General features: G+C 36.9%; 1 protein-coding gene across 1 annotated transcript; it reads right to left on the bottom strand.

The window, feature by feature from the left end:
- Positions 1-8,080: 8,080 nt before the first annotated feature.
- MRPS31 (mitochondrial ribosomal protein S31) lies at positions 8,081-25,037 on the bottom strand. Its single transcript, XM_007421201.4, has 7 exons — positions 24,740-25,037; positions 23,313-23,561; positions 21,393-21,545; positions 13,354-13,488; positions 11,887-11,951; positions 10,355-10,504; positions 8,081-9,145 (listed from the first exon to the last, which is right to left on the bottom strand). The coding sequence occupies exons 1-7, from the start codon at positions 24,826-24,828 to the stop codon at positions 8,886-8,888; spliced, it is 1,101 nt and encodes a 366-aa protein (XP_007421263.1). The 5' UTR covers positions 24,829-25,037; the 3' UTR covers positions 8,081-8,885.
- Between the last annotated feature and the right edge of the window lie 978 nt (positions 25,038-26,015).

Below are 26,015 nucleotides of genomic sequence, written 5' to 3' on the forward strand. Positions count from 1 at the left end.
GAGCCAACTTATAAAATATTTCCTTTAAAGTAGCCATCTGGTACTCTCTAGTGGTTAACCTTCAAAGCTTTGTCATAAAAGGTTCATTCCGATGAAAAATGCTGTACTTATTTGTAAGAACTGCATATTTCTGGAATTTATAGTAAATGTCAAGTACTAAGCGGATTCATTAGTTTACTATTTTATATGTTGAACCTGCATTCTCTTTTCAACCACATGGTTATATTTGCATTATTGTAGCTACAGTAGATGTTTCAAACTAGCTACAATAATGCAAATATAATTAAATACAATAAATACATAACAAAAATAAAATACAAATATTTTAAAAGGCAGGTAGTTCACCAATAAAACCCAGTTAAAACCAATTATGAGGAACTCCAGAGCCCATAAAGCAGTCACTGTGTCTTCTCTCAACTGCTTACCAAATAGGCTTCAGATGTTTACAAAATCTTATTGGTATTGCATGTCGAAAACTTAAGGTTTTTCCACTTGATTGGATCTGGCAAGATAATTTTAATGAGATGAAATAAGGTCAACTTATTGTATCCCATTTTCTGTTGTTTTCATATTTTTCTTTGTATTTTCTACAAGCATCTGCTCTGCATTTGTGCTCTTAATATTAGAAGATTTTAGCTTTGAAGAACAATCATACAATCTTATATTTCTTTAGGGACTGGCACACAAATGTGGAATTTTAAAAGCATGCCATGGGCATTCTCAAAAATGGGTGGTATGGTAGACTTGACCAGGCCCAAAACTGGCTCCTCATGATATTCTCTGCCATGCCCACCTACCTTTACTTTTTCTGGGCTATTTGTCACAGTTCCAAACAGCATGGAATAAAAGCCACCCATTGTTTTTAATTTGTTCCAATGGGACCCAAGAGAACATTCAAAGGAAACTCTGTAAAGGGGCTCTGGGCTTTTCCCATTTGTCCAGACATCTATTCATCCATCAGCAGAATAACTCACCCCGAACAGAACACAACAGAACCAAACTGGGTGTGGGAGAAGCAGCCAACCAAAGAACAACTGAGTTAGTTAAACTGCTCTGAGTATTTCACATGTCAGGTTTTAGACATTCATGTTTACTTTTTCACCGATACCGAGAATGGGTGAAATCATCATAACTGCTGAGGTTTAGCACAGTGACATCTTGATGAGGTTGGCTTTCTTGGACATCGAGGTGAACGGGTGTTGTGAAGTCGTCTCCATTTTGATGCCAGATGTTAGGCATCTTTTTCTCCCTTCCACAGATCTTGGGATATTATCCCCTTTCCACAGTGGCATTTGAATGATGCATCCTGAATGTTATCGTGAGTGTGAAAATTGATCTCCTAAGCTTATATCTGCACAAGGATACTTAATTAAACCCATGCAGTCAGTCAGAAGCACACTGTCAGGGGGGTAATTGAATGTCCTGCCCGCCCACCCCCCTTTCCCCTCTAAAATTGCAGTCCCTTGGCAACCGTTGCCTGGAGCTATACAAGTTCCACTGATCCCACTACTCCCCCACGACAACCAAGGGATGAGCCTCCTTGTATTTGCCCAGTATTATTATCGTCACCCATCAGGGACCCAGAATTGGCTGTAGCTTGCCACTACGGCTAAATGATGTTTGAATTAGCTCCAAGCAGCACCAGTGCAGGACTTCTTGCTCTATATTTAGTTCTTTGCCAACCATGAAATTTAAGATTTGTCCTAAGTATCCAGAGCATCATCATATCAGGCTCTTTTGTAAATGGATTAACCCTGCATTTTGGTTTTAACAATGTTATCAAGCATGGAGCAGAAAAACTGCCACCTGCGGTTATATGTACACCAAAGCTACGTATAACAATTTGGCAGCTCCTGATAAGTTTTTTGTTTTTAAATTCAGTCTATTCTTTTTGTCAGAAACAGAACTGCCAGAAAAGTAAAATATGGTGTTTACCCTTCCTCCCAAATTCAGTTTTTATAGGTGGAAAAAAAACCCGACATGGTTCTCTTGCTTATCATGTATTTGCCCTAGATAAATGGAGAGGCAGCATGGTATAGAGGATAAGGTGCTGAGCTAAGCGTGAGGAGACCCAGGTTCTAGTTCCTCCTCAGCCATGAAAGCTCCCCGGGTGAGTTGGGCTCAGTTCCTGTCTTTCAGCCCAATCTACCTCACAAGGTTGTTGTGGGGAAACATGGAAGTGATAGGTATGCCACCTCTAAATGAAAGGCAAGATACAAATCTAATAAATAAGAACCAGTTTGGCCTAGTGGTGAAGGCACCAGGCTAGAAACCAGGAGCTGTGAGTTCTAGTCCCACCTTAGGCATGAAAGCTGGCTGGGTGACTTTGGGCCAGTCACTCTCTCTCAGCCCAACTCACCTCACAGGGTTGTTGTTGTTGTGGGGAAAATAGAGGAGGAAGGAGTGTTAGGTATGTTCGTCACCTTGAGTATTTATAAAAATAATAAAGGTGGGATAAAAAAATCTAAAACAAATAAATAAACTCAGCTGCTGGGCACTTGGTCTCTTCTGGGCTTCACTAGATGGCATTATGCTTCTTTTGACTTGGGTGGCGTAATATAGAGAGGAAACTCAAATTTCATGTGTTTCGTATCAAGTGACATCTTCTGTTTAGTGGGGAATCATTTAAAAATAAATAATCCCCCCTAAGATACACAAATGGCTATTGCTAAAAGAATGGGTTGAGCACTCAGTATTAAATCTTAGCTCAATATACCACTAAAGTACAGACAAAAAGCTGTAGATGTTCACTTGTGTATAACAGCATTGCTATGTCTGTATTAGATATACACCAGTTCTTCCCCCCACCCTCCTGGACATAAAGGATGGCATTCTGTGCTATATTATGGAAGGAGAGTCCCATTTCAGGAGCTGCAGCCATGAGATGGAGCATCATCTTGGTACTGAATCCCAGTTCCAGTACCTTGGAGATTATTGTCATTCTCACAGAATTTGTATTCTATATAAACCTCTTGTACGCCAATGCTTAAGTATCTCTGGCACTGATACATATAAACAGATTTTTGTTAAGTGTTGCCATTGTTGATTGCATGAACAATCAAGAAGTTAAAATGAAAATTGCATTCATTAAAATACTCAGAATCTCATTTTAAGGTATTGTTAGGCTATCTAAAACACCAGGGATGTCCCACAAGAAGGCAAATGGTCAATCTATGAAGATTAGATAGGGCAAGGTCAGAAGCAAACAGCCTGAAACCAGACTGGTCTATTATAGCAACAATATGCAGAGGTTAACTGCTCTTCTCACCTAAAGGCGCAAGGTTCATGGCCTATTATGCTCCATAGGAGAGAGAAAGAAGCATACAAATTAAACCTTGCTTCTAATATAAATGGGGCTTGCATTTTATACTTGGCAGTTGCTGGATTTCTACTTCAAGGGCTTTAATCATTCTTGCAATAAACATATCTTATCAAAAATCTACATCTTTGAATCACTGCTTGTGAGGCTTCTATTATCAGTTGGAAGAAACCTGACAGCAAATCCAGCAACTCTATGCTCACTTTTATGGGAGCAAAGAATAACATGAGTTCATTGACCCAGACTATGCTGACCAGCCCTCTTGCAGCACTGTTTACTTCTGATCAGGTTACTTGCCTAGATAGAGCAACTGAACTAAACAAGGAACAAACTAGCACAATAGATGCATCAGATTTATGTTCTCATTGGTCACTATAGTACCCCTTCATGCTTAAGATCCTGGAATTGTAACTTTAACAGCCATTCTCCTACAGTTTCCTGATTGGTTGCTTGGTCAGATTTCTAGGCCACCCAACTCCAGAATGACTTAATGACTCTGGGCAACTTAATAGAATTAAGTTCTTGAGATTGCCCCAAGATCTGGATGGACCCCACTCTGCTGCCATTCCCTGCACAATTCTCATCTTTGTAAAAATAGACACATCACAGCATCTGAATAACTTTTCCAAGGCTTTCATTGCCACTCTACCAAATGCTAGTCTGTGGGCTATTTATTTACGGCTTCTTCTTTATGGTTGATAGTCTATTCTAAAAGGCAGAAGCTATCCACCACTTCAGTATCTTCATCAACAACTCTAAGGCTAGGTGCTATACCTGTTGTCATTAATTTAGTATTCTTTATATTTAATCTTAGTCCCATGTTTTCATTGTGTTCCTTGACTTTCACTTGCAGAGCTTGGAGATCATTTCCATTTTCAGCTATCAGAGTAGTGTCATCAGCATAGTGCATGTTACTAATGTTTCTTCCTCCAATTTTAAAACAATGCTTATCTTCTTCCAGTCCAGCCTCCCTCAATAAATATTCAGCATATAAATGGAATAAATAAGGAGAGAGTATACAGCCTTGTCTCACTTCTTTGCTGACTTGAAGCCAGTCTAATTCTCCATGTTCCATCCAGACTGTGGCTTCCTGTTCTGTCTATAAGTTTCACATGAGGACAATTAAATGTTCTAGGATTCTCATTTTCCTAAAGACATTCCACAGCTTGACACAATCAACACAATCTTTCTATAATCAATGAAGCACATATTGACTTTTAGGGGCTATTTTTTGGCTCGGTTATCCAGTGTGCATCAGCATAGATGTATCTTGTTCCTTGGCCTTTTCTAAAACCATCTTGAACATCTGGCATATCCCTTTCCTTGCAGAGCTCTAATCTGCATTGGATGACCTTAAGCATTATTTTAGTAGCATATAAAAATTAAGGATATTATACAATAGTTTGCACACTCTATTAAGTCTCTTTTCTGTGGTGTTAGTACATAGATTGACATCTTCCAATCTACTGACCACTGTGTTGTTCTCCAGATTTGCTGGCAGAGTTTGGTTAGAAGAAATTTTACTGATTTTTTTCTGTTACTTGCCATAGATATTTAATTAATTCCTGTAACTTTCCAACTTGGCATTGGCCAGAGTATATTCTAAGGTATCTTGAATGTTGACATTTTTACAGTATATCCCTTCCTTTGTTTGATCTTCATTGAATTAGTTACTACCCGATCACTGGCATCCTTTAGCATACCAGTTCCAGGTTGGAACCTCCTTCTGAGATTGGAAATCTTTTGGAAGACTCTCCTTGTTTTTCCATGTCTGTTTCCATCTTCAGTGTCTTTACAGATGTCGTAATACTGCTTCTTGTCTCTTCTAACAGCTCTCTGAAGTTCTTTGTTAAGAATTTGTCTCACATCTTGCTTGCTAGTTCTGTCAATTTCAGATTGAACTTGACCATAAAACTTGTCAACCTCCTCTTTTTCTGCATCAGTTATTGGAGCACAAATTTGAATTATTGCCATATTAAAGGGTTATCTGCAAAGTTGAATTGATATTATTCATTCATTGACTGCATTGTACTCAAGTACTGTCTTTGCTACATTCTTCCTTACTATGAAACCAACAATGTTCCTTTTTTGTGTCCTGAGTAGTAAATAGTATGATACTCTAACTGAAAATGTCCACTTCCAATGCATTTCAAAACATCAATGTATAGCTGATTCATTTTCTCTTTGACTGTGTTGAACTTTCCCATGTTCACACTTCTTACATGTCATGTTCCCATTGCCATTCTCTCTCTGCACTTTGTATTTTTTCTCCTGCATGGCAACATTAGCAACTAGATGTCCTGAAGTCTTTAATTTAGCCACATCGTAAACATCATTAGTACTCTGAAAGATCGTCAGTTCTTCCTCAGCTTTAATGCCATCTGACCTGAGGGGGCCATCATCTGCCACTATATCGGCAATCATTTAATATTTTCTATCCTTGTGGTTTTCTTGGTAAAAATACAGGAGCAGTTTACATTGCTTCTCCTGTGCAATATGAAATGACAACTTTGCCATTGTCACTAAAATGATCATCTGCCATCAGCCTCTTCTTGTATCACTGCTGCCCAATATAGGATGCTTGCTTTAGCTGGGCAGCTGGAATGACCTTCACATCTTGGGTGACCCTACTCAGAGTACACTTCTGGTGTTCTTTACTCATCCTTGCAGGAACAGCCCTGCCACCATGATGAAATAGCACAGGAGGACTTGATGGGGGGCTACTGTAATTTATTATTGTTGGTCTTACAGTCAGCCAGATGTTTAGACTGGATTTGGCATTTTTATCCACCTATCGAGTCTTTCCCAAGGACCTGGGATAGGCAGATGTTGTTTAGTGGTATTAAAGGTATAACTGCAGGATATAAGCTGTTCCAAGTAAAGCTGCCTTTTGCAATTGACTGATGGTGATTTTGTCAATGCCGATGGTGTTCAAGTGGTGCTCCAGACATTCTTGAATTGCACCCAAGGCGTCTATTACTACTACTACTACTACTACTACTATTATTATCATCATCATCATCATCTTCTTTAGGTATAACTCAAGGTGGCAAACATACTTAATACTCCTGCCTATTTTCCTCACAACCACCACCCTGTGAGGTGGATTGGGCTGAGAGAGAGGGACTGGCCCAAAGTCACCTAGCCAGTTTTCATGCCTAAGGCAGGCCTAGAACTCAGTCTCCTGGTTTCTCAGCCAGCACCTTCACCACTAAACCAAACTGGATTGCATGGAGGCATTTTAAATTCAAATGTTTGTGACCTTGTTCTAGAAAAAAGGCAAAAAAAATGTTTTCACTGTATCTTGCTTTAGTAGTAAGTTCTTTTGTAAGCTATTGTTTAGCTGTTACAGGGTTACTCTTCACTGGAGTCTGGGGAGGAGATGTTTACTTTAGCATGGTGAAATAGGTGGATACTGACATCTTGTGGGGGAGAAAAATGTAATATAGCTTCTTTTCCTCTAATAAACAACAGTATTTTCATATAATCCTCAACTGTCTGAACTATATTAAATCTCATTCTCTAAATGTTTGTGTATGTAGTTAATTATATTTAACTATTGACTTAGATTCTGTTTTCCTTGTGGGTCTTGCCCCCTTAATACTAATAGATGGTTTTCAATCCAAGTGGTCATTATCTTTTAGGTCTAAACTACCTGCATGTAAGTTTATGCCATCTTATCTATTCCCACAGGATTATGATCAGGCAATATCATTTCTTAAGCCATGCATTATGGATATAAAATGAGTCTGACTTAAGTAGATTTCCTAACCTTACCAAATCAAAAAGCAGATTAACACCTAAGTAGCTTACAAAACTAACAGTCCCTGCCCACAGAAGATAGCTCCTTGTGGGGCTCTCCCTTCATTTGTATTAGATGGAAGATATAATAAAGCTTCCTTCTTACAGTGTTTATGCCCCTGTGGGGATGGACAGTTGAGTATGTTTCTGCACTATCAGCTCTACAGTGATATTGGCAGTGCTGTTATTTTCCGAATTCTGTCTAGGATACCAGGTTACTGAACCCAATTTTACCTTTTTTAAAAGAACTTTCCAACAGCAATTCCTCTCTAATATATAAGGTTGCAAAATTCTGTGCAAGAACACGTAAAATTCACAGGACACTGCCAAACAATAACTGCTTTCTTCGTATATAGATATGAAATGCAGTATTTGTATAGCTTGCTTTGAAAATGTTTTTGTTGTGTAGTAGTTGTTGTATAGTGGTTGATAGTTGTTTTATCTCATTTTTTTTGATATTTGAAGACTTTTTACCTAATATTCTAAATTATAATTTAAATTTTATTCTTATTTTCTATGGCTGTGCTATTTCTATCTTATGCTGGTCAAACACCATCATAAACATTTGATTGGGTTTACTTTATCATTCCTGACCATCCACATAGTATTTCATTATGACTTTGGGCCAGTCCACCACTCTTAGCCCAATGTAACCCACCAGGTTCTTAGTGTGCAGAAAAAGGGGAGGAGGGAGTAATATGTATGTCACCTTGGGCTCCTGAATGAAAGGCAGGATAGAAATCTAAAAACCAAACAAATAAATCACAATATCATGCTCAGCAACCAGCATTTTCTTTGAACTGAGATGATCTCATTTGCATAAATTAATGCCATTATCCTATTCTTATAAAACAATAAAATTATTTTGGACAGTTAAAAAAACTGGAATGATATTAGTTAAGCTCCTATTGGATAGGATTCATATATATATGCTGATCTCATGAAAACTGTTCAAAATGTATTGGACAGAAAATACAGAAACATTCATTGAAGTGGTATAATTGGCCCAAAAGTAGAATTTACAATACAGGTAAAATGATTTTTAAAAATTATGTTTAAAAAACCTTAAAAAGTATGGGAGAGGTAAAAAACCAGACAACACTGAGAAATACATGGGATTATATAATAATTCAGATTTGCTTTAAACATATAAATATTTCAAGCAGATGTATCTAGTATTATTATCTTCTTCAAATTCCAAAGCAATCAGTGAGTCTGAATCTTATTTTAGCATACTTGATTAACTGGGTCACTATATACAAGTTGGGGATGAATGCAAATAAAACAGAAGTTGGCGTAGTAGATAGAACCAAGTGAAGAGGAACAGCTTATCTTTTTGCAAGATTTTTTTTCTGGAATAAAACTTCAGCTGTAAACAAGTTGAATATCTCCTGTGACCTAATTCTATTTAAATTGCACTGAAAATGGGGAAATAAAACCACAAAACTCTGTAACAATACAGAAAAGTTTGTCCTAAAGTGCTACACTATTAGTAATCATTATCAATGAACATCTGTAGGTCTGTGGTTCCTCTCTAATCTTTGGACTGATTTCACTCCAATATTTTTTAGGGCAAAAAACTGGAAAGACTATCTTAAGAACATTAACAGAGTAAGCGGAGGAATATACATTTTTACTCAATAATTTGCAAGCCAGATTAAACCAATTTTGCAGTTTTGATATATCTGAATCAGGTTCTTTCCAGATTATGATGTACAACTGCCCAATTATTATTTTCATGAAGCCATGGCTTTCTTTTGAGTTTTCATTTCAATATATTCTCTATTTCAATCAAGGCTTCCTTCTCATGGGCTTCAATTTCCTTAAGCAATGCTTCTTTTTCCTTGAAATAATCCCGGAACCATTGAATGTGTTCTATTTTTTCTTTCACGCTTAAGTATGGATTTTTGGAAAGTCCACATGCTACAAGTTCCATGAAGTGGCGAATTGGTCCTTCTTTGGGAAAGTCTGCCAAGTGCTTATCCAAAAATATATGTTCATAAAATTCAGCATCATCTTCAAGTCCTGACAAAGTTAAGGAAAAGAATGATACAATCACTGTAAAAACACTTAATGAAACTTACAAGCTCCCTGAGCAGACTGCAGTAAACTTGTCTTATAGTTTGCAAATTATGAGTATTAGTATTGTCATCAAAGCCCAATACTCATATTCATTCTCTTGAACTTCAAAAAGCCAGCTTGATAGTTGTTTGTTTTTAAAAATACTGCAATCATTTTTAAAAATTCAGTACAATGGTCAGCTGACCAAGTGGGATGAAAAGCTCTATGTATCCTCTTGTGCTATCTGCATGTCCCAAAGAGACATTTAAATTTTAGAGTCTGTCATTCAACTTATATTCTATTAAAGGGATTTTTAAAAAGTGAAACTGATAAAACTGAAGAAGAGCAGGTTAAGGTTATCTGGGGGGACCACATTCACATAGGCTTTATTTTTTTCACTTATCAAGTGAAATTACTTCCTGTGACCTCCATCCAAATCTTTGAAGGAGCCCTTAATTCTCATGACATAATTTTGGGGACATGAAGTGGAAGGGACAACTATCCATCTCCTTCTTTTGCCAGAAACTATTATGAGCAGGTGATGCTAACTCAGAATTGGGCTGACATGGATGTGTTTCCATTTATTTATTTATTTAAAAAAATAAACTAAAAAAACAGCTATATTTGACACTAGACAAAAAAATAAGTCTCAAAGACAATATGCAAATTCTGCAAATGACTTACCCATCTTTTAGTACATTATATATTATGGACTTATTTATTTGCATAGAACTTTGTATACCACTTAGACTCTGGGCAGTTTTAAGAGCCATGGTACAGCCAGCATATAATAAAACCATTCCCAAAGAAAAGAATGAAAAATCCTGATAAAATTACCATTACTAAAACCAAGTCCCAAGGATAGACCTTATTGAAAAGATGCCCCCTAATCATCATTAGCAGCTACGTGCTCAATGGAATAGGATGATCTTCCTAAAGGCTAACAGGCTGGGCACTCACAAATCTCCAGGGGTAAGCTGTTCCACAGACTGGGACTAGCCCCAAGAAGGACTATGTCCAGACCCCTATCCCTTCATCTCAGTCTGGCAGGAATTCACAAGATAGGCAGGATCTCACCAGCAAAACATTGTTCCAGCTTCCCCCAAATCCAAAAACCTCCATCCCCAACATTCACTGGGCAAAACCAAGCCCAGAGCCCTTTTGGATACTCACCAACTTCATTGTTAATTGGAAACTCCCAAAGTTTTCCTTCTTTTGTCCACTGTATCATCTCCTCAAAACCATTCTGTGGTAGATGCTGAAAGTTTGATGCGATAGTTTTGGCAAATTCCACATCCCAAAGTGTTGGTATTGCTACTACGTCTAAAACAAAAAAAACACCAGAACAAGTAAATGCTAGTAAGCCAAGTTAGCCACAGAAATGTTATTTCCTGGAGTTGACAAAAAGTATCAGAATTGTCAAGATTGTGAGAATTGTCAAAAAACCAGCCAGTTTCAAAATTCCAAAATATTGGTCGCTTTCTGCTGCTGCTACTGCTAATGAATGGAAAAATGCACAGCAAAGCACAGCACAATAAAATAACAGGTGTTTTTCCATATCATTTTTCTCCTCAATTTTCCTTACAGATTTTCTTGCTTTATTAGCTTCAAAACTGACTGAATAATGGATACTTCAATTAAAAAATTATTATTATTTTAAAATATTTTAAAAAGTGTCTTAAAATGTACGATGAATGAAGAGAACTGTAATGATTCTAGGTTTGTTTGACATTATTTGAACTAGCAGGAAAAGCAAGAAAACAGTACAATTTTATTTCTATGTGTTTCAGTCTGAAGTGAAAAATTAAAAAATGGAGTTCTCTAGATTTTCTCTAGATTACATATTTAAGGAATCTGTTCCTTAAAACAAATGCTGTAGTTATATGATTTAAAAACAACCCAGATGATGAATTCTTTGAAATACTGCATGTTTCAAAAGAGAGAGACAGAGAATAGCGTGGAGAATTGTCTTCTGGGGATATGGCTTTTGTATAATAAGCATGTAAATGCTGTCAAATATCTAAAAAACTATGTTTTGGAATGCATGCTGATAAGATGCCTATAAGAATACCCTTTCCAAATCCCATTAAAATCTAAAATGCAATGTCTGCCACAAGTCTCTCATTATTGGGAACTTAGGATGCTGCTTTAGATCAAGTCAGATTATTGAACTGTTGACAGCAGCTTTTCCAGCCTTTAATGTACTGTATTGGCCTTCATCTCTCAGACACTGCAGGCAAGGAATTCAGGGAATTGTAGTCAAAAGCATCTAGAGAGCATTATCTGGACAAGGCTAGTTTAGGCATTCAGACAGGATTTTAAAAATCGTACCTAGAAATGCTAGGAATTAGACTTCTTACATGCAAAGCATGTGCTCAATTGCTGAAGTGAAATTCCTTCCCTGGCTGAAAGCCAAACGTCTCCATTCATCATAATTTTCAACTCTTCAATTCAAACAACAGATAAAATCCTCTACGTTTTTATTGATTTACACTGTCTTTTAGGGTACCTGGTTCCAAATTCTTCATTGCTGTTAACCAATTGACCTCTTCTCCAAATACACATAGGGAGTTTCTATAGGCTAAACACTGATTAAGATGTTTTGTGGCATCTTCAAGACTAATGTATTGAGCATAGCATGGGTGAGTTTTATTATACTCAAATTATCTTCTTGGTATGATTACTGCAATCATTTTGCCACTAACCTGTTTCATGTGCTCCCTCTGGCTTAGGAGTGAAAATCTGTAGCCTTTCTCCAGAAAAGAGATTGCTAAGAAAAAAACAAGTTTTAAAATTTTTCATTTTGCTAGGGAAGTCAAAAGATCCAGTGTAATGAAGAATTGTGAATTCTGTCCCAAACTGTGTGAAATCTTAAACATACTCCTCTGATGTGTCAGTTTTCAAGCAATCATTGCCCACGCATTTTTCAAGCATGTAAAAATGAAGAATAAATCCATACATTGACAATTTCATATCAGACATAAATGAGGAAAAAGCAAGTAGCTGTATTGGTGTACCTTGAGAGAATGTTCATGAAAGACAGAAAAAAATAGAGAGAAATTTTAAGATATGCAAATGACGATAGAAAGGTAGTGTATAGAATGTATGCTGCAAGGAATAAATATTTGTCAAATGAAGCAAAAATGACTTGTTTAAAAGTACGCTTCTGCCCACTTTGTTATATGGAAATCAAAGTTGAGTATGTCAAGAGAAACACAGAAGTAAATGGAATGCAGAGAGAATGAGGTACTGAATTAGTATGGACAGTAAAACAAAAAGAGTTAGGGTCAAGAATGAATACAAAAGTGATGAGTGCAAAAGTATGTTGAGATGGTTTGGTCACATGAGAGCATGAATAAGGATAAAATTGCAAAAAAAAAATGAAGATAAAGTGAATGGGCTGTGAAGAAGTGGAAGATCAAGAAAATCATGGTGAGATGGAATTGATAAAATCCTCAAAAAGAAAATGGTGAGACGTTTAATGAACAAAAGGCAATGATTGAAGGAGTGCATGGATGTGGTAGAGGCAACAATGTTTTGTAGGGTAACAAAGTATGGAGAGGTACACTGAATGTTTTAGTACAATCTAACTTTAGCTATATTTCATTTTAGTTTTTTATATCATGCTTTACTTTCTTTGCTAACTACTTCTTACTCCCTTTCTGAATAATGTTGCTTACCACAAAACACTGCTGAACCCAAAAGGGAATAGTAAGACAGAGATAATGCTGACTGAAAATAGCCCTAAAGAGAACTCTCTAAAATTAGTGACCTATTTGATGAATTTTATTTATATCATTTTTTTTCAATAACTATGCTATATCACTGATATAGCCTAGTTGGCTGACATCAGGTCCACAATAGGAATCCCCTTTTTGTTTTGGATATCCCCTCTTTGCGTGTTGGAAAAGAATAACATTGAACTCAAAAATCTGCATATTAGATTTTACAGACCAGATAGCCATAATTTATATTTTTAACCTGATTTTTGTGGCATATTAAAAATGTGACAAATCTAATCCATTGTAGCACATCATAATACAGAGGGGTCATAATGACAAAGAATGTGGAATGCTTCAACATAGCAACATCTGACCATCCTTGCACAATGATTTGTAAATTCGGGATATATATTTAAAGAGATACATGCAGAAAATGATCAAGTAAAGTACCTTTTAATTCTACTGAATTCATTAATATGTGCCATATTGCCTTCTTCATCTTCATCACACTCAATTTCACTGAATGCTCTAAAGGCATCTCGTTTAACAGGTTTTTTTCTAATTTTCATGCTTGCCATTATTTTGCTGAAATTAAGAATATGAATTAAGAATTAGCATGTATTAAGTAGGATGCCCAGTACAGATTCTTTGTTCATGTTAGCTATTCTGGTGCAATAAAGAAAAGGAACACAAACATGAAAATTTAAAGAGAAATTCAATTGTGTGAATGTTCTGAAGCCTATTCTTTTTTTCCCTTCCATCTTCCCCTTCTTTTTTTTTTTTTCATCTATGTAATGTCCCACAGGTTCTTAGTCTGGAAACCAAAGAACAATGACTATATTTTCTGTGTTTGAACTGTGGTAATGGGAATCTTTTCAACTGAAGAACAGTACCAAGAATGCTTTTAAACAAACAAATAAACTCCACATCACCATCTTTACACAATTTACAAAATAATTCAATTTGGTCTACCTTCCTCTGGAAGATCAACCAGAACAAGGGTATCTTCCCTATTTTCTTGGAAATCAATAGGAATAGGCACATATTGGCAATGATCAGTGATAATGTCTTCCCAAGCATTAGGGCTATAACAGATAAAGCTCTGTTTAATCCTCTATTATCTGTAAGTAGTAGACTGAAAGGTAGACAAGTGAGTGAAATAAAGTTACCAAGATATACTGACTCCAGACCAAAAAGAGCTCTGTAAGTCAATATAAGCACTTTAACTAGACTTGGCTGATGAAGGTGTGAAGATGTACCTGACTGCTGATCTACAGGACAGGCAGAACATGCTGTATCAAGAAAACTTCCAGAACGTTTACAAAGGAAGCATCAGTATCAGTTTTCCAATATACAAATATATGGATAGTAGAACAGGAACCTGGAAGCATATCTGAAGAAACATACCTGGCCACCTATTTTTCTAATAGGAAGACTGAATTTAATCACATTCCCAGGATGCTGCAACCATCGTAAATACTTGCCGATTACCAAGTGCCAAAATCGGGTTCATGTGACCATGGGGACACTGTGACAGTTGTAGGTTAAAGACCTGTCAGATCCCCATATTGGGTCTTAAATAAATAAGAATGCACAGGGCTTTAACTATAGTCTTCATACTGACCATATGCAGGTAGTCCTTGACTTATGACCATTCTTTTAGCGACTGTTCAAAGTTACAATAGTGTTGAAAAAAGTGACTTATGACAGGTCCTCAACCTACAACCTTCACAGTGTCCTCACAGTCACGTGATTGCAATTCGGACACTTGGCAACCGGCAAGTATTTATGATGGTTGCAGCAACCCGGGATCACATGATCACCATTTGCGACCTTCCTAGCTGGCTTCTGATAAGCAAAGTCAATGGGGAAGCTGGCAGGGAAGGTTGCAAATGGCAATCATGTGATGACCCATTTAACAACCGTAGCAAAAAAGTAGTAAAATCCAGTCCCTATTGTGGCCGTAAGTTGAGGACTATCTGTACTCCATCAACTGACATAAGGGCAGTATCTGCTATTCTCAAACATCTGCTTCAAGATGTTAATAACATTACTGGTAATCAACAGACATTAATGACATCTTACTTCATAAAGCTCAAGATATATTGCCTCTTCCTATAGGTATTAAACACTCTTATCAGCACAAGGATCCCAAGAAACACCACACGCCAAACTACTTTAACACAGCCTTTCCAATTTAGTATCTTTCAGAAACACTGGGCCTACAGCTCTCGTAATTTTTAGCCAAACTGTCTAGGAATGCTGAGACTATAGTCCCAACACATCTGGAGAGCACCAAGTTGAAGAAGGTTGCTCTATTTTTTTCAGTTGTTTTGAAGGAAGCTTGTTTGTCACATTTTTAAAGAGGTATCAGCTATACTGACTACAACTTTCTAGCTCAGAGGTTCCCAAACTTTCTGAGTTCATAGCATCCCAAGTTGTTCCCAAACTGTGTGCCACGGCGCAACAGCAAACTCACTAACAGTTACATTCATTAAGGAGTAAAATATCCCTGGTGCCCCTGTGAGTTCGCTGCTTACCTCTGGCACTATTATCACATTGTTGTTTGGAAAATGGGCTTTCTGGAAAGTTTTCAAGTTTGAGTGCAATTTTTATATACAACATGCTCAAGATATAATCAGCCTTCTCATGTCACAGTCATAAAGGGAGTCCTCTGCCTGAGGATAAGCCAGGGACTAATCACAGGCTAGGAGAAGAGCAGGCCACCACCTATTTTGAAAGAAAATACCTGGGGACTGTCTAAACACCCCTCAGCCTTCCTTCACCTTCCTCCAACACCACCAATTTAAAGTACGGGGCATATGTACACCCTCCTCTTCTGCCAGACATTATTTTACAGCAGAGTTCTGACTGAGGAAGGATGGTGGGATAATTACACATAAAGAGGAACAAATGTCATTTCACATCACCTGAAGCACCCACAAAATCAATAGGAGTCCTCAGCTGAAGGCATCATGCAACTTAGTGTACAGTTTGACTTACATCTTCTATCTCTTCAGCTTGATGTTTTGGGTGTGAATGAAGGTCTTTCTTCCCCCTCCTTAATAATTGCATAGAAGACGACAACAGACCCGTTTTGTTTTTACTGTTTCCTCCTTGTTTGAGTAAATACACTTAAATATTTGAAGCACACATGATTTTTAACATATAGTTTACTGGTAACTGGGACAGTAAAAGAAATCTAGAAAATATACTTAGAATCAGGAAGCACAGAACAGAGAGCTATCTAAAATATAAGACAGAATATAAGAAGTAGACAGTATTTAAGTAAAATCTTGGCCAGAGAAACATCCATGAAAGCGACTTATAAGAATATCCAGACTTGACCAAAATTTGAATAGTAAACAACCTGAGAAATCTACTGGCCATTATCAAGCATGTTGAGGATATTTTACTCAAAGTAAATTGCCCATGGAAACATTTTGGAAGAATGTTATCCTGAACTATCAGATTCAGACATATGCAGTGCAACAAAAGCCAGCAAAGTTTCCCTAAACCGCTGTCCTGCCAATGGGAAAAGCGATTATCTCCATATAAGGGTCAATAGCTTTAATTCCATCCATCTCTGAGATGAGATTAAAGGAAAGGCTAGTGGCAACTCAGGCACTGAGTTTTAATTGCAGAAACCACCAGCATGTCGGATGGTGTTTTCTCATCACTTACAGGCAGTATAATGAACCAACCAGTTATATCAACTTGGCAAAGACACCACAGTTTATTTCCTCCATGAACTGGCCAGCCCTGCAATTTTACTTCAAAATCACTATTAACCGAAAGAGCAAACACTCTATAATGTATTCTTTTTTTTCTCCTAAGCAAAATGTTACTATTGTTGCTGAGCTTTTTGTAGCCCCTCTGAGCTGGAATTAAACCTGTATTATGCTTTTTCTATGAACTGTTATGTCAGGGCACAGTGGGATGGGGACAGAAATTGATATGAAAATACACAAAATTAATGTCTCAACACCATGCTATCCTTTGAATAATAGCGATCAACAGTTTAAGGAACTGGGATTCTGAAAGGGTATCTTAGTTCGAGATTTTGTTATTTATAATGAAGCTCAAACCTTTTAATGTATTTGTGAAATTACACCATAATTTCCACTGAGAGAATCTTCATTCCACCCTCAAAGTCTGTACTGTTATTATTTCCATTTAGCAAATATTCAGTCTTTCCTATATTTACAAAACAAATTGATGGTGAAGATTTAGTAAAGCAGTGACGCCTGCAGGTTATCTTATATCACTGCAAAGAAGAAAAAAAGTTGAGCCATAATTTACTGGCAAAAAACCATACAAGGAAACACAAAACTATAGTCAGTTACCCAGGGGTCCATTTATTTATCTCTTCTTGAGAAAGATATATGATTTTATGAAAGATCTGTGCATGAAGTATTTTCTATTATACCCTAAGTATTTAAATCAGAACATATATCAACCTAACAACTGTTTGATTCAATAAGGAACTATTTAAATGAAACACAATACAAGTTTCTATTAATGGGTAAATATTAAATTTGAAGAATTAAATGTCCAGTAAGGATGTGCAAAATTTGTAAATCCAGGAACAGACCGCTCCAGAAAACTGTGGAATGCTTCATTTCCCTCTGGCTCCACTGAAACTTCTCCAAGCTGAACAGTTCAGCACTTTTTAGAAGTAAATCCTCTGAATAAGCAACAGCTTGAATTGTCCTGGACGTAATGTTCCAGTCAAAACAGACCTGTTCTGGGGCTGGAACATCCCTGGAACACCTCAAATCACTTCAGGTTTTGAGGATTTATGTCTGGAAAGTACTGAACTGTCCCCCACCCCCACCCCTATCCCTCCAGATCAGCAGGAACTGAAAAATGTCTGAGATGATCTGGAGAGAATCAGAACATTCTGGAGTTCTCCACAATGGTCCATTCCCAGATCAATGGATTTTGCACATCCCTAATGTTCAGGAGAGCAATCCTGGGGACTTGTTAATGCAGTTGTATGCCATTTTTATGCAGCTTTAGGCAGACTAGTAGTGGTTAAGGTGCAGGACTGGAAACCAGGAGACCATGAGTTCTAGTCCTCCCTTAAGCATGAAAGCCAGCCAGGAAACTTTGGACAAATCACTCTCTCTCAGCACAATCCACCTCACAGGGTGGTTTTTGTGGTGAAAATAGGAGGCAGAACCATTACGTACACCACCTTGAGTTTTACAAACACAGGCAGGATAGAAATCTAATAATAAATAGATAAAAATAAATATTTTTATTAATGTCATTGGAATGCTAAAGAAATGTATAGATGATATTACCATCCACAAATTTCATCACACTGTTTGCAATACTAAGTTACGAAGAAATTACTAGTATAACTTTCAAATAGATAGCTTATGGCATAATATATCTAAGAGGTTTTGAAGATGCCATAAAAGACTGCTGGTTTTATGGCCACTACTAAATAATAGCTGTAATTTATAAAATATTACATGAAATAAAGTACATAGCACATGTAAAATAACAGCCTGAGCCTAAACTTCAGGAATAAGAAAATATACTGTTCTGGATGGGCCTGTACTCTCTTTAGGAAATGAATCATCAGGTGAGCAGTTTACTGACACCAGATAGCCACATAGTATCATTATCCACTTCAGTTGATAAAGCAATTGGAGGTCTGCTTTCCTTGATTTATGAGAGGCTAACTTCAATCTGGGATTACTGAAATGCATTATTTATTGGGTGGCCCTTGAAGATGGTCCAAGGAACTACAGCTGGTTCAGAATGTGGCAGCCTGAATACTACGCAAGACCTCTTTGAGGTTCCATACCTATGCTGAAAGAGCTTCAGTGATTGTCTTCTGAACCCAATTCAAGATGCTCATGATGGTCTGTAAAGCTGCATATAACTTGGGGTCAAGCTACACTCAGGACCATCTCCTGCCAATTCATCCTGAACACTTTGCAGGTCTCATGATTGATATGTTCAGCATCAATAACCTAATTCAGTTTTCTCTGTGGGCCCCATTTTATGGAATAATCTGCCACTTTAAGCAAGCATCTTTCTTGCTAATGTTGTGGAGAAAGTTAAAAACCTACTTATTGCCCAGGTTTATTAATGCCACTGTTTTAGCTTCTGAACTCTCTATTATTTTTATTTAGTATTTTTAAAAGATGTGATTTATTTTACTCTTTCTTGTAAGCTGCACAAAGCTGTAATAAATACATCAGGTGCTGCTGTATTTGAGGATAACTTTTTTTTCCATCAATTGGGAAGGAAAAATATTCCCAAAGTATTGGTTGAGCCATCAATGTAACAGGGCAGCAAATGTTGCACTAAGTTATTTCTAGCAGTGAGAAGAATATTAAATCCTTCTATGAAATATTTGCAAAAAAATGCCCATGAAATTGTCTCCAGTTGTCTTCCCACATCTTTATAAACATGAAATCAAAGTGGAATCTGGGCAAATAACAGCCAAGTAGACTCATAAGACTAATTTAAAAAGCAACGTGGGAAAATTTGGGAAAAGTAGATATAGAGAGATCACAGCACTATATACTGTAAATGTATCGGAGAGATAAACATATTAAATAGTGTTGATTTTTCTATAATATAATGGTTATGGGTTGTCTTCAATTCAATTTTGCTTGTTAATCTGACAAAAATGAATAATACAGTGCTAAGAAATGCAAAATGATCTCACTGAAATTGTGAAGAAAACAAACAGGAGGAGAAGTGAAAGTCTGCATTCTTTCCTGATCAGGAAAGCATTCCTTCACTCAAGATAACTGATATAGTACTAATTTTTATGCAATGAATAGATTGGATCCTTCTTCCATATGTTGAGGCAATGTTGTAAGGCCCAACAACACTAGAAAATAATTCATTGTACAATGGAACAAAATTTGAAAGTTGTAATTCCATTTCATCCTGGGATATTTTTCCTAAACTTTCTCAAACCATACATTTCTTCAAAATATACTGAATGGCATTGCATATGTTAACACCTGCAAGGATTTTATACACTTTTATTGGAAAAGATCATTGATTCCCTCTATGGAAGAATGGCTAACCAAACTGTGGGAATGTGGTTTGATGTCTAGAATAATTTCATATTTAAGAAGTAAATCTGAGATACAATTCAATCTTATTTGGAAACCATTTCTAGATTATAGCTCTACACATGGAATTGTGCCACATTCAAAATTTGGGTCTAGAATTATATTTTAATTTAACATATAATCTGCATATTAGTTACAGTGCTCTTCTAATGTGCTGTTGATTGTTTATAGTTTTTCCTTTTTCCTCTTACTGATTTCAGTTGTACTAGCCAAATAACTTTCAAGCCCAACAGAGATGCATTTGGACTAGAAAATGGGCACGAAATGTCTTATAGTATTTTCAGTTCTTAATTGTCTATTAGAGCATATTAGCCATATAATATTTTAGATTTGGTATTTGAGATCTGTTGGCTATCTGCCCACATTTTATTATTTATACTGTTTTTAATTACTTGTATCTTATATTCTTTTTAGTCTTTAAATGTGTATTTGAAAAAATAATTTAAAAAATATTAGTTTATAGGATGAATTTGATTTCTTATACTGTATGTGTTTTGATATGTCAGGGCTCTATATGGTAGGCCAGGCAATACACTATCGTTCTAGTATTGCTCTTAGAATAGCATGGATATTGTTTACCCTTAACAAAAAATGGTTAAAGGTCATAATTTTTAATAGATCACTATTATATTTCTGTTTGCCATTTATAAATTTATCCATTTACATAGATCCATTTACTTTTCTGCAATAAACTGAAAAGGGTCATAGATATTAGGGCTGTGCATTGCCATTTTTTCAGGAACAAATGTGGAGGGCAAAGATGGGATGCCAGGAAGCACCTCAGCTGCTGTAAAGAGTTGTAGACAGGTGCTACGTTTGCCTTCCATGTGCTCCAAAGCACCTTTTGGAGGCTGAATCTGAAGTGCTGGACAGCCCAAATATCTTCCTGCTTCAGGCTTATTGTAATTTGGTTTTGTGTAAGTTGCTTTGCAGGAAGCTGGCTAACAGATGGCACTTGGATGGATTCAGCAGGTTTAGTATGAATGTGTTTTATAAACTTCACTAATTAATCTCTTGGTTAAGCTTGATTATCCCAAAGCCATTTCTAGTCAATATTGAAAAAAAAAATCTGAAATGCATTACTGCAAATATTTCAATACCACTTGGTGCTGCACATATGACTTCACACTCTTTTGTGGAACTTAGCAAAGGAGATAGAAGCAGAAAAATGAGAAACTGCAGCAATGCTCTGCATATCATCAGCTTCAAAGAAATATGGAAATGAAGAGTTTGCCCAAGACCATTTTAAACTCTCTGCCTCCAAATCAAAATACACATTTTAAAATAAAGCAAAAGAAGGCAAACAAAAGCAATTATTCCTATTTGGGCCTTTCAGTGTGACAAGCATATTATGGGAACAGTATTATAGCTACAAACCTTAGGTCAGCAGTTCCACTTCTATGCACATTCATTTCTTCCTTATGTTTTTTTACCAAATGCAACAGTTCTGAAGTCGTCTTTTGTTTATCGAAAGGGAGTGAAGATGCAACAGCAGAGGCTGCTGCCTCTAATTCTGGAATATGCTTGTTGCTGAAAAAAAACCCCAAAATGTAAATGCCCATTTTACATTCTTTGTTGTCCACATTTTACTAACCTTCTGAAAACAGGCAGAAAATTAACAATGAATATAGTGAAATAAAGCATCATCCAATTTCTTCTGATGGTCACACTGTACTAGCAATGTACAACTGATAGGCAACTTCAAGGACCTTTCTCTCCCATTTTTTCTCAAAGATTGACACACCTTCAAATTGAGGACCGTTCTCTGTAAAGTAGGACACGTGTCCACTGGATTCCTTATTAGTGATGGGAAGGAAACATTTTCCAGGCCTTAATTTTTCTATTGAAAAATAGCTTCATAAATGTCATAATCTAATTAGTAATAATTAAATTATGCCTATTGCATAATACAGTATTAGGCAACTTCAACATTTCAAAGTTTTATTACTGTTTTTCAGGTGATAACCCTAACAAATACTTTAGATTATACACTCTTTTGATCAGAAAAGTTTCCATTTCAAACTGGCCATTTTCCTATTCAAATTGCCTTAATTTGCATAGGAATTTTTCAATTCCTTTTTTCCCATGGGAAATTTACATCATTATTCATAAGACAAAATCTTTGTCCTCAGGAAAATTTGTTCTGAAAAATGAATCAAACCCAAATATATGATTTTTGATATTTAGATCCAGCCATCCTATGATAAAATCAAGATCAGGCAGACTCCAGATAATGTTACATATTTTTCAAACTACAAAGTACTAGCACCAACAGGATACAGCACAAGAAGTATTCTGGTTACCTTCATATTTTCATTTCCTTTCATATTTTCATCAAAGAAAAAGACCTACACATTTGTATACAAAGATATATCAGTAACCTTTGCATGTATCTTTGCATATCCTGTGTAACCCAGAAGTGGTCAAACTACAGTACTCCACATGTTGCTAGATTCTCACTCTCATCAAATTTTAGCTCTCATCAAGCAGTTACTGTAAAGCAACAGCATCTGGAGGACCACTGGTGGCTCACTCCAGATGTTATCCAGTACAGATGAAGGAGTTTTAATTTACTTTCTTCTGCCTGTATAATCTTTTAATATCCTAGTCCCTCTCATGAGTTGCAGACAGAACTTCTTCTGCCTAGTTAGCTGAACAGAGTTCTCTGACTAGTGGATGATCTGCCATTCACATCTGAAAGGCAGAAGCCAGGACACTGGAACAAGCAGGAAGACTAGCCAGTGCTTTGAGTGAAAAGCAAAATGAAAAGGGAGATGAAAAAAATTAACACAAGGACAGGAAACCTAGGATTGCTGAGGAACCTGCATAAAGCTTACTGTGGTGATAAACTGCCAGTGTCAACATAAACAGCACCAGGTATGCTGGTAAATGGGACTGTCTAGTTCCTGGCAGATGGTTGGGCTTTTTCCTTTGTTCCTCACCACCACAATCTGGCAGATCATTCACATAGGATCAGAATTTAGAAACAATTTAAGCAGAGAACTCTTGGGGTCTTACTCAGCTGACAGGTTATGAATCCTTGACTGACGATGCCTCCACAGAAAATCAGAACAAGGAATCTGAAGCATTTTTCCTTCTTTTCACAATACAATGTATAAACCCATTTCTAAATCAGACAGAATACATACCAAGTGTCCTTTTGGCTCTTTATTATTTCCCTTTTAAATACTTCACTTATTTGATGACCATATTTGCTACCCTTTTTGGTAAACACCTCTTCAAACAACCACAGTATTTGTAGACAAACAGCATGAAAGTATACTCCCATAATTCTACCTTTTTTCTTCATCTTCCAGCAATCTGCTTCTAGCATTGCCCATCATCTTTGAGGCTTTCTGTTGTTCAAACTTCTTCTTTGTACTTAGTTCTATTTTCATTCCACGAATTAACTGTAGCAAATTTATCTTTGTTTTTACTTGTGTTTTCTGCTCCTGATTTGATGAAATATTTGTATTGGTGCAGCTGAGTGGGTCATCTTCCTTAGTGCAGAAGACAGGGGTGGTACTAAACAACTTGTGTGCTTTACTAGAAAAGATACAGAAAACACAGATGAATGGTACAAACTGATTTTTTAAAAATTTTACAACTTAAAATCTCATAACCACAGGTTTTTATGAGATTGTGCAACTGTGTGCAACAAGACTCAAATGGAATAATACGCGTAAACATTTAATATGTTTATGGTCAGTTTGTTACAGTTTTTTTTTAATGTCAAAGTACCTTAATGTCAAAACATACAAAATGTGCCTTATTTCACAAAGCTGCATCTGTAGCAAACTCCACTAGATACTAGTGTTTACTGTCCTTTACTCTTAAAATTTACATCAAAAAACTCAATTCCAGGAATGATATAACATGTTTCAATATAAAGCTGTCAGCATCATTTAATAATAATCACATCTTTGTTTTTGAGTTTCTCTAATGATTAAGGTTTCTGTGCAAATATTTTTCTGGAGAAGGAGCTTATCTTCTGCCAATAGCACACTGAATTTAAACAAAAAATCAGGTGCTACTTTGCATATAAAAACCGACCATAGGTTCCTAGCAAGAACCTGTTAGGGTTTACAGAATGTAAATATCAGGTGAGAAAATCCCAGAGATGAGAAGGAATTCCCAAATTCCCACAGTATGAATTTTGAAGAAAGAGAAGTAGGCTGGAGATATTCATCTCAAAGTAGCTGAAACACACTGCAGTACTTTGTTGAGGTTTTACATCATTTGTAATAATACATGTGTAAAACTACTGTTGCTGAATCAGTGCCTATTCACACAATACATTAACACTACTCTGTTTTACTGAATTAGTCAAACTTGTAGCAACCACAACCAAGCCTATTAACCAAAAACTCCTTACTCAAGGGGAGGGTGGAAAAGCTACCTCAAGATAGCTAGTAGTGTAAATCTGTGCTTATATCTGTACTGCATGCGTGAATTCAGTTGATTTGCATAAACCTTACGATATGGATTCCAAACTCTGAGGGAGCTGAAATCGCTATAAACGAGGCATTTTATCACTCTCTCATCTCTAAAACCTACTACCCGTGCATGCTTCGTCAACAAACATTTGGAAAAAGAATGATGCAGAGAAGAGGCCAACCCCCCTTGCAAATATGTGAAAGGAGAATGCTAGTTGCCTTCGAAATCGGGCATCAAACTCTTATACTCTACGGGGGAAAGTCACCTTCTTATCCCCCAAGCGGTACCTGTACAAGACCACAACGTCCTCCCCCGGAGCGCCGGAGCGAACAAGAGCACAAATGCCCCCGGGGACCCTGCCGCTCCTCCGCCACATTATTCTCGAAGCAGCGAGGAGTCACGCACACTCAATCTTTCTGTACTACGAAGTGCTTCCGCCACAAGGTTCCGACATGCTTGCGCCAGTCCGCCCGGAACACACGCGCCCCGAATATTGGTTCCGCAGCTAGATAACCTTTGTAACATTGAAAGGGGATGCTTCCAGAGAGGGAAACCTTCGAGCTCTTTTGGAAACCGACGTTTCTCGTATGCTTCCTAAACAGGAGGGAAAGAAATGCCGCCGTTTAAGTATCTATGTGTGCTTTTATAGTTATTTTTACTTGTAATTGTACGCCGGCCAGAGTCACTTTTATGTTAGAAGGCGGCTATATAAATACGATAGATAAATAAATAAAATCTATTGCATACATTCTAACGTTCAAAGCACCAAGAGGGTAGGGATATGAACTTTCAAAAGCCTTAGAGTCTGTTTTGTATAATACAGATTTTTATTTTACTTGATACAGTAAATCTATATGCTGCCTTCACTCAAGGGACACAAGGCAGCATGTATAGCCCCTCCTCCCCCATTTTTTCCTAGAACAACTATCCCCCGAGGTAGGTTAGGTTGAGTGATTTTCCCATGATCACCTCGTCCTAATCCAACGCGTTAATTTCCACTGGCTTTTCTTTCACCTCATCTTTTAATTATTTCGTTCTAGTTCCATTTTGGCCCTAGCCAGCATTTTCAAAATGCAACACTCGTGGATTCTGAATGCATCTGCCAGTTTAAATGAGTCGCTAATCATATAGGACACTTACTGCACGACCAAGTTATCTTTACCCAGCGAGGTGAAAGGACTTAGCTGACCCTGGCAAATCTTGAAACGCTAAGCAGAGCTGGACTTGGTTAATACTTGAATGGAAGACCAAGAAATATCAGAGCTAAACTATGTAGGCTAGACTAGGATTCTGGAAAAATATAGACAAATCACTTTTGTGTTGTTGCTGTTGCCAACAAAGTTATAGGGGCCTGACAGATCTGACTTATCCAGAGTCACCTTTGAACTTTAATCTCAAAGTATTTCCTACAGGATTCACTTTATTTGCCTTTATTTCTCCCCCCACCCCCTGCTTCGTTCTCCTACTGGTATTTTTCATTCCTTCTTTCCCTATTTTATTCACGTTTTACTAGCTACTGGGAAAAAACGTGGATGACGAATTGTTACTGGTATCTTATACATT

The sequence above is a fragment of the Python bivittatus genome, unplaced genomic scaffold (assembly GCF_059951505.1).
Source record: "Python bivittatus isolate LINGU-HERP-01145 unplaced genomic scaffold, Pbiv_v1 ctg000020_np1212, whole genome shotgun sequence".
In the NCBI taxonomy this organism is placed as follows: domain Eukaryota; kingdom Metazoa; phylum Chordata; class Lepidosauria; order Squamata; family Pythonidae; genus Python; species Python bivittatus.